This window comes from Meleagris gallopavo, chromosome Z (assembly GCF_000146605.3).
Source record: "Meleagris gallopavo isolate NT-WF06-2002-E0010 breed Aviagen turkey brand Nicholas breeding stock chromosome Z, Turkey_5.1, whole genome shotgun sequence".
NCBI lineage: Eukaryota > Metazoa > Chordata > Aves > Galliformes > Phasianidae > Meleagris > Meleagris gallopavo.
The window spans coordinates 49,359,936-49,370,138 of NC_015041.2; the positions used below are offsets into that span (position 1 = coordinate 49,359,936).

Sequence of the window (10,203 nt, forward strand, 5' to 3'; positions counted from 1 at the left end):
CAGCTTCTCTGGGCAGCTGTGCCAGGGCCTCACCATCCTCCTGGTAAAAATTTATTTGTCAACATCTAACCTGAATCTCCCCTCTTTTAGTTTAAAGCCATTCCTCCAAGTTTGCCATGAAAAAGTCAGTCTCCCTCCTGTTTGTAAGCTCCCTTTAAGGAATGCAGTGAGATCTTCCTGGAAACTTCTCCAGACTGAACAAGTCCACTTATTCAGCCTGTCTTAGCAGAAGAGGTGCTCCTGCCCTCTGATAGTCTTTATGGATATTTTAGCTTTGTAGCTCTAGATTCTAATCATGGAAATTACTCAAAAAACAAGCAGCTCCAAATTGAGGTAGTCTGAAGCTGATGGATCCTTGACGATGTTTTCCAATAAACTAGAAGAATTATTCCTTGGGAGTGGTGTTTTGTAACAGAATGCAATTCTTAATTGTTCTGGTGGAAATTATGATTCTGATACTCAAACAAGTGCAAGTTCTTTACTATAATGGGCAAAGTTGCTGATACAAACAATAGATAGACACTTGTTGATAGACAATTAAAATATAAATTATGTTACTTGTAAGCACTAAATAAAAACAAAGTTATATGCAACTTGAATGAAGCAGTGTGCATTTTGTTAATTTAATAACTATTTTAATACTTCTAAGCAATGGTCATTGTAGGGTGTTCATATTTTTAATATTTAAATACTTCAGTTACTTGCATTCCTTAATCCTCTACCAGAAACAGAGTTCTGATTTTTAGACTCTCTATGGTATTTTTCTACCTTAACACTGCATCTAGTTTACTTTATTCAGTAATCAGCCCACAGAAGCTCAACATCTGCATCTACACACTTCATGTTGTGTTTTTTTTTTAAGACGTGTGCTGTTGAGCTCCAAAATCATAAAATCTCAAATATACTTTCAGCATCAGACTATAATAGCTGATTGTATTAGGATACTCACAGAACAGTTTATTTATAAGTATCTCTAGGGGACTTAGCATGCTGTATTCGTTTCCTTTTCTTGGATGAAGAAGTTGACTGCAGCAAATGCCAGGTCTCTTCTAGTTTCATACATCCTCTGTTTTCATATCTGTAATGGACTTTGCAGTTCAACTCTTATGTTTTATCCTGACAATTTTGTTTTCTGCACAATTCAGTAATTTTGATTGTGTAATCACAAATACCTCGTTGGAGAATCAGTGCTATGGTGCATAGAGAATGAGAATGGCTTTTTAAATCGGTCATAACTGTAAGAGTCTAAGTAGGCTGTAACTAGCAGAAAGTGCAAGTTGAATTTAATTAGTAACACTGCAGCATTATGAAGATGAAAAAATATTTTGATATAACCCATACACTAATGGTAGATTATTGTTCTTTAAGGTGCTTCTTACCTTGATTGCAAACATCTAACTAATAAGGTGATGTTTCTTGTGAGCAAAATAATAATGTTACAATTTCTCTACTAATTCTGTCTTTTGAGTCTCCACCAGCGTGAGAGAATGCTATTTCACTTCACTGTTTCACATTTTGTCTTGACTAGCATTTGTGTTTGATTTGGATAACACTTCATCTCATCTGAACTTAAAAGTTGAAGATTCCTACGTTGAATGGGAACCTACTGGAGGTAAAGGCCAAGAAAAAGTAAAAGGGAAAGAAAATAAAAGCAGGTAAGAACTCTGTAAACATATGTATTGTCTGAAATGCATTATCTGGCAATTAAAAAGGGAGAGTGGGGAGAAATTAAATTGATGGTACAACAGTGGGACATGAGAAGAATTTTCACTCAGAAGTTTTTCTCTGCAAGGAATTACATTCTTTGTTTCTCCTCTCCTGTAACAGATGTAGAAGCTATTTCTGGAATCAGTCATAAATGTCTAAAACATTAAGTTGAACGTAAGTCTTGGCAAAATAAATTTGCCAAGGCTTCAGTCAAAGTTCTAAAATAAGATGAGGTAAATGTTGGGAAGTAACTGGTATTCAGCTCTAAAATTGTCCAGTAGTTTTGCAGATCAATACTTGTAAACAGACAGGTTTTCTACTATAAAAATAATTCAGGAAATATCTAGCTGCTGTGTCCTTTTGGAAAGCTAAAGTTAAGAATGGAATTGGTACTGTAAATAATGTTTGAATTTATCCTAACTCTTACTGGTAAGGAAAAGGTACCAATAAAACAAACCAGATAGTGGAAGATAACAATAATAGAACATACCTTTTAAAATGTTTTGGGCTCCTGGAGGTTGGCTTGTTGATGTTATTGGCCAAATCTGCTGCAAGAGCATGTTGCAGATTTGTCCACCAGGACTCCTACCTGTTTTTCTGCAGAATTGCTCTTCTTTCAGCAATCCCCCACTCTTTCCTGTTGTGTGGGATTCTTCCCCAGCAGTGAGCCTGGTGGTCAAATGATTCTGCCCACTTTGCAGTCCATATCCCGCTACTGAAGATATGAAGAGTGAGAGTAGGTCAACAGTCTTGCTAAAATAAAAATGTGAATGGTGTCCATCACTTTTCTGTTGCTCAAAGAGCTGATTAATTTTTCCTCAATTTTTTCAACTGGAACTTCAAAGTATAATCAACACTGCTTGAAATAATACATGAACAAATATGTTCCCTATAGGCATATACTGCCAGAAGTATGCTAACAGTGCTATTTTAAAAATGTGGACAATTTATTGTAATAATGAGCAGTTGTTTAATGAATACTTCTGTCTGACAGTGGTCAGAATACTGTGCTGAAGAGCAGTAAAAGGTGATAATACCTCATTCTTAGGACTTAACTAACATCTAGTTTTGTTGTGAATCTTTGCTAAATCCCTTTGCTTGATGTAGTGAGCAATCTAATAGCCTTTATCAGTAACAGCTTATATGTACTTCATAAAATTCTTAAGAATTTGACTGTGTATTCACAGATTTTGTTTGTTTTCTAGTGACTGGAAAGCAGTTGTATAAGAGTACCTCCTGGTGTGCAGGATTTCTGATTTGCAGTAGAAGAATTGTGCCTTGTAGAGTTTATACAAAGACTCCTATTATTTACAGATTCATCTATACATAGCCAGTATATATCCGTAATGTATATTTTTAAACTTCTGCTGCATGGTAACTTAATGGTCATTCTTCCAACTGCACTTATTGATCACTTCTGAGAATTTTAAAATAACTTGATATTTTTAGTTCTTATTTTTGAATCCAGCTATTTTTTTGCTTCTCAATTTGTATAGTAATTGTCTTGGATCAGTAAAAACATGTTTTCATGTCTTCCAAGATCACAGAGTTTAACCTGATGGTATGTGTAAAAAAAATTAATGGCAGTTCTACCTACTGAATCAACTTTTTAAATGAGAAAGCATCATTTTTGTTATGAAAAGGCTGTCAAAATATTCCCTTATTCCTTATATAACTGTGTTTTCAGTTAAAACTTCTGTTATGATTGTATATTAGAACTCCTGTTTGAGAAATTACTTGTTTTGCTCTCATGTACTTATTCACTGGTTTAGTAGTTGTAGGATCAAAGTAAATGCCCAGGTCTTAATTTCTCACAGATATTACTCTTCTGTGCTATCCATCAGGAGGATATGTTTTTGTTTGACCTGAGCAGTACTGAAAAATCTGTGTAGGCGAAACAATCTCTGCCTATAGTTCTGCAACAGGAAGCTATCAATTTCTGCTGAACGAAGTCTAAAGCCTGCTTCAGAGATTGACTTCTTGCTCTTAAACCTTGGGAGTCTTGTCTCTTCTTCTTGTAGCTATCAGTGAAGGGCTTCCCTTGTTCTTGCTTTTGATTTGATAAGATATGGTCATGTTCAACTGTGTCTCAGGCTCACCTTTTCTTGCAGGAGATTTAGGATCGTTGATTCATACAGGAGGCTTTTCTTCCCTGTCTAAAAGTTCCAGTGTGAAATTAGTCTGTATTAGAGGGTATAAAAATTGAAGCTAACTCCATGGTTGGTGAAAAGGCTGTGGTAATAATTGTTTCACATGGCAAATAAACATCTTTTAAGGGCTGGAAGGACATGATGGCTGTAAGGTTCTTAGTGATCTGTAACACATCTGTAAGACGTTGTTATTATATTAATGTCTTGGACCAGACTGGAAGGAGTTTTGTGCAACCTGATTTAGAGAAAGGCATCCCTTATGATGCTTATGATGGAGTTGGAAATAGATGGTCTTTAGGTCCCTTCGAACCTAAGCCATTCTTTAACTTCTGATATCTGTCCTTAATCTTCTCCAAAAGAGAATGAATGTTGCTCAAAGTCTCATTTTTTCACCAAAGAAAACAAAAACTGAGGCTAACTGCTGTACTACAGATAACAATCATAGTCATAAGACCATGATTTTATTATAGAAGAGTGGAAGAAATACGTCAGTTACTCTATTAGCTAATAAAATCTGTGCTGCATTAGAAAAAAGGCACCAAACTGACTTACTGCTATAAAATTTGCTGGCTTTCCATTTCTGAAGGGAGAGGTAAGCACTTAAAAACAACTTTAAATTTTTTTAAACTTTCATGCTTAATACTGAATGCCATTGTCTGAACTGGTAAAGGCTGTTAGATTTTGTTGAGAAAGCCTGTGCAGGTGGCCATTTAAAGAAGATCTGAAAGAAATTATACCAAAGACTTTTTAATGTATTCCTGACTTTGACAAAATTCTAGCAAAGAACCTGCTTTTCTTGGAGTCATTCTCTAAGTGGCTACACTTGCTTTCTGCCTAACTCAGTTATACCTAATCTTACAGAAAAATTTAAGCAGCTTTTGTTGGATATGCAAATGAATGGTCTGTATCTAAAGCAGGATGGATTCTGCAGTGTTTTCCTCTGAAATGATGCTTTAATTCTTGGTTTTGCTTTGCTTTGTTTTTTTATGCAACTGCTTGTTTCTTTTTTCTTTGGTAAGTAAACTACAAGTTTTCACATTAATAACATTGAAAAGCTTTGGCTGTAGTTTGGATTATTGCATGCTACTCACCTGGTTCATGTAGTTCTCGCAAGCAATTTAGAAGGTTGGCTAGTTTCTGATCAGTATTGCAATTTATATGCTAGGTGGTGGTGCTACAAATAATCATCAGTTTCAGAGCAATGATTTCTTGAAGGCTTCCTTGACTAGATCAAAATAAGTGAACAAGAAATTCTAGCATCTTTTTATATGATGGCTTAATACCAATCGGCTTTTGATTGCCACCCGACTTTATTTTAATTGTGATACTAGGCAAAAGGGGCATTTTCTGACCCTTTATGAAATGGTGTTTGAGAACAATTCCAGAAAGTTGAAATTAGTGTAGAATGAGTCAGAACAGTAACAAGCTCAATTTCACTGTACTTGTCCTGGATATTTAAACAATTATTATTACCAAACTGTAGCTGAACTAGAAAGTTAAAGGGAAAACATCCTTTTTTGGATATAAGCTCATGTATACTAGACTCTGGGGGTTGTGGATTTGGAAGTCTTCCTGAAATATGTCAGAACTAACATGCTTTCTGTACTGTTTAAGTTTTGTCAGTGAAGTTAAACCTGTAAGCTACGTAGCTGCTTCTGAGAAGTTAAATGTTTTTGCTCCTAATTACTTTTAAAGTAAAACCCAACATGATTTTCTGATTACCAAGGTTTAATGTTCACCGTAGTTTGCTAATAGCTTTCATTTCGTTTAATGATTAAATTTTTAAGAATTATATTTTGAAAGGATAACAAAGGTAAAAAAAAAAATAATTTGGAAACATTAGGAAACCTCATGGGTTAAAAATTACTCTCTAAAACAACTGATTGCTCACTAATGTGTTCTCCAGTACAAAGTTCTCTGCATTTATTTTGTTATTAATTCCTAAGGGAGATTTTCTGATCATACTTAATCAAAAGCAAAGCCTTTCTTGACTAGGATTAGACTCTTAAATTTTTGTAAAGATTCCTATGGTGTTGCTGTGTGCTCCTCAGCACAGTGTGTTATGGCACAGCTTAATTTTGTGTGGTCTTTGAAAGACTTAATAAAATTTCCCCTTGTTCAATATATATTTTTGATATTTAATTTCTTGAGGAGGATTGTGCTACATTAAATTCTGGAAGTCTTGCTTCATCTCTTTTAATTCTGCTTAGAATTGATTTTCCTGGGTTCTGTATCATGTGTGATCTTTGAAATTACAGTTATTGTTTTATTCCTTTTGTAGTTCTTCATTGGGTTGCACTCTTTCTTGGGATTTCTTTCACAGTTTATCCAAGCAATATATATACTAAAAAACCTGTCTTTAAGATAAGACTGGTGTTATTTCTCCATTCACTGACACTGAAATTTAGGTATCTTTGCATCAAGTATCAGTAGTGCATTCATACTCAACTGTTGTAGCTGGTTTATGTGTTTTATTAGAAATCTTATGCAAAAAATAAGCAGTCCAAGGTTCTGAGTATTCCAGGCAAAATACTGGTTTATGTAGAAGTCTGTGTGCCACACATCTATTTTTTTTCTCTGAACTTGTTACATCTTGATATTTTTTTTCCCTGGTTGTCGTGTTTTCCATCTCAGTTTTTGTGCATGTGTACTAGCTGACTATTAGATTTGTGTTGCGAGTGGCTGAACTTGACTCTGCCATTTCAGTAGCTTGTGTATGTTTTTTGTAACATAATTGGCTCTTGCTTAGGAAAACTTGTTTTGATGTGTATTGCTGTAGTAGTGTGCAAATCTTCAACGGTTCTTTTCTTAGAAGTGGTGCATCTCCAAAGAGGACATCTATTGGTGGAAAGGCCGCAGTGAAGGGCAGCAGAGATCGCTTTGCTGGTGAATCATACACCGTGTTAGGTAAAGTGAACTTCTTTTTATGACTTTGAAGTCAGATTAGATAAGAACCAGAGGAAAAATCTCAGTTCATTCAAGACTGTGTACTTGATGCTGCCCCACACAAGGGGTAGTCTTGCCTATTTAGCACCAGAATTGAGCTATACCAAGTGATGTCAGGTCTTTTGAAGTCCTCTGTTACAAAGCTCTTAGCTCTTAGTGACTGGCATTCACAGCTTTTCAACATGAGTTAATATTAAATGTATATAGTCTCAGTGGATGTAAATAAAAACTGTCTCCTTTTTCTGCTTTATATCTCTTATCTACTTATACAACATAATTTTTTGTTACTAGTAGTTCAGATTTTTTTGTTTTGAAGTCTTTTCTGTAAAGAAGCTAAAATAGGGGGAACCTAACTGATGCCTGTAGGGAAGCAAAAATTGTAAGACACAAATATAGCAACTAAACGTATTTTTTTAATAGGAAACAATGCTATTGAAAGCGGGCAGCACTACTGGGAAGTGAGAGCACAGAAGGACTGCAAATCCTACAGTGTGGGAGTGGCATATAAAACTCTGGGGAAATACGATCAGCTGGGAAAGACTAACATAAGCTGGTGCATCCATGTCAACAACTGGCTGCAAAACACATTTGCAGCGAAACATAATAATAAGACCAAGACACTGGATATACCTGTTCCAGACAGATTAGGAGTATACTGCAACTTTGATGGAGGTAAACTACAATTCTATTAAACTGAGCTAAAAAGCTTATTTGAATAATGGTGTCTAGCTGAAGCAGTGCAAGGCAAAGTAGTACATTACTGATGCTTCTGATTGACAGTCTCTTATGAAAAGAGACAGAGCTGTTCATGTAATAATGCTTATAATGTCAAATGACCTGAGATCATCTATGTGACACAGCTGCTGAGAAATTTTAAGTTGTAGAATAAACTAATTCTGTTCCAGGAAAATTATTCCAGGTGTTTTCCTGGAAAAGTACCAAATTTGCAGAAAGTTAGACAGCAGCAGCATTAAACATGTATTTCAGCTTGCTTTCTGCCCCTTTCAGGTCAGCTCACATTTTACAATGCAGTCTCAAAGGTGCCGCTACATACCTTCAGAATGAAGTTTACACAGCCATTGTTACCAGCCTTCATGGTCAGTATCCAAAACTTTGATCCATTTCTAACACTGAATATTCACTTTGCTGAAGACTAATAGTTGTGCTTTAAGGGTGGAAATGTGGATTACTGCTTATGATGAATACTTAAATGTTTCTTCCTTTTTTTATTTCACACAGTGCTTACACTATACCCTGACATTTCACTGAGGCAAACTCATGATTTACAGATGTCTCAACTATGATAAGACACTTCATCTTTATAAAAATTCTTATAAATTCATTGTGTGTTCTGTTAGCGGACGATCCTGCAACAGTAATTGAACCAAACTGATGCAGATGAAAGCCCAACATGCTAAAAGCTGCAAGAGCAGATATCATGAGATAAAACTAGATTAAATGCATCCCTCTGAAATAAAACATTCTAGCTTTCAAATGCAGTGAGATTTTTCTTGCTAGGCATTTCTCTGGTCTGCATGGCTTTTTTTTTCTGCCTATAGGCCAATCAACGAAAACTTGCTTTAACTGTGAAAATTCAAATCTGCAAAAATGCAGGGGAAGAGAATAAGTTACTGCATACTTTTTTTCCTTTAAGGGCTTTGAACAAGTGGAGTTGGAGGCCTCAGCTGCATTATAAGCTGCCTACCAAGCACATCATATTTGGGAAGCAGGGTATAGGCCTGGGAGAACTTAGGCATCTGAGGAGGCTGTCACTTTAGTTCATAGTAACAACTCAGGTGCCTAGACACTGACCTTCTACGTCTTGTAAACCAGCCCACAGTAAACATGGCACTGTAGTTCTATTGTGTAATTAGGCTGATTAATAAAGATTGCCCAGGCAACTTCTCATCATACTTTACTGTCAGACATACCACTACAAGTTGATTATGCGTTGCTACAGCTGACTCATAAATCAATTCTTAAGACATGCAAGCGAACACTTACTTGTACAACTCAGCCTATTTGTTTTCATCTCATACAGAGTTTAACAGAGTTTAAGTTACTGGCTGCAGTCTCTATTATGCTATTGATGTTAACTTGAATAAAGTAAAAAAGGCAAGCTGCTTAATTACAGCTGTTGTACTGAAATTTATTTGTGCAATTAGGTACACATTCTTTAATATCATTCAGTTAGAGAATAGGTGTCCTTTACAATGGCAGCCTGAATCTCCTCAAAACTGTTTTTTACACTGACCTATGTCAGTGTTTGCATTCACATAATTCTGTCATGTCACATTGGAACAAAGTACTGCTTTCAGACACTGGAGAACTGTTGTATATTGGTTGTAACTGTCATTAAGTACTTGCTGTTAGGATATCAGTCTTAAATATAGAAATTTTTTTTATAAACTTAGTTGGAAAGCATAGAACGTGTAGCATCTTAGATTTTATGGTGTAATGCTAGGGCCCTGGGCAACCTAATCTAGTGGATGGCAACCCTGACAATGGCAGCAGGGTTGGAAATAGATGAGCTTTAAGGTCCTTTCCAACCTGAGCTATTAGATGATTATTCAGAATTGGCTTCTGATTAGAATGTTTCTGTGTGTGATGACTACAGAGAAAGAGAAGACAAATGCAACTGTGGGTTAAGTTTTGTGTCAGTGCCACTATGGGAAGGGAGAACAGAAGTATAATTGCTTCATACTGTTTAGATTATTCGTGAATATTTTTTTTCCCTTTCTCTTTCAGATCTGGTGTGGTGGTCTTGCAGTAAGTACTGGTTTGCAGGTGCCAAGTGTTTTCACTGCACTCCAGGAAAATGAAAATGGATTAAGCAGATCAACTAGTAATCTAAATAATATTGCCCAGTAATGTCTATTGAACACTTATATTGTTGAATGTTTTTTCAGCGCAGCTTCTATGCGCTGAAACTTGAGAATTGGTTTGAAAAATGGGTGGGAAAATCAAGAGCTGTGTGTAGCTATGTACTTTTCTATTACTGTACTTAAGATTTTGTTATGGACTTGAATATTAATTTTGTTACAAATATTTTTCTATGAAGAATATAACAAATAGTATTTTTTTAGCTCTCCTAGCAAGAATTATTTGACTACAGATTAATACTACTGGTCTTCCCATACAAACATGAGATATAACAAGCAGGCATTTCAAAAGAATATCTATTCATGTAAGAGATTGTGGGGTAGATATGAAGAAATAAAGCAATCTGTGCTTTTTTTCTGATTTAGAAAAAAAAAATCAAAAACTAACACCTAATTTATTTTTGGATTGGTAGTCATATATTTTCTTTCACAAATCACATAAAATGATGTTTTTTTTACCTCAGTTCTTACCTGGAAGTTTAATAGTAGTCAGATGATTTATTAGTGGGAGGGCTTAA

General features: G+C 35.4%; 1 protein-coding gene across 1 annotated transcript in view; it reads left to right on the top strand.

Moving 5' to 3' along the window:
- The window catches only part of FSD1L (fibronectin type III and SPRY domain containing 1 like), a 30,150-nt gene extending 19,947 nt beyond the window's left edge, over nucleotides 1–10,203 (top strand). The window contains exons 9-14 of the mRNA XM_031557431.1: nucleotides 1,529–1,655; nucleotides 2,702–2,734; nucleotides 6,670–6,764; nucleotides 7,224–7,475; nucleotides 7,812–7,900; nucleotides 9,552–10,203. Of these exons, the coding sequence (XP_031413291.1) occupies nucleotides 1,529–1,655; nucleotides 2,702–2,734; nucleotides 6,670–6,764; nucleotides 7,224–7,475; nucleotides 7,812–7,900; nucleotides 9,552–9,674 (719 nt within the window). The 3' untranslated portion in view covers nucleotides 9,675–10,203. The remainder of the gene's footprint in view (nucleotides 1–1,528; nucleotides 1,656–2,701; nucleotides 2,735–6,669; nucleotides 6,765–7,223; nucleotides 7,476–7,811; nucleotides 7,901–9,551) is intronic.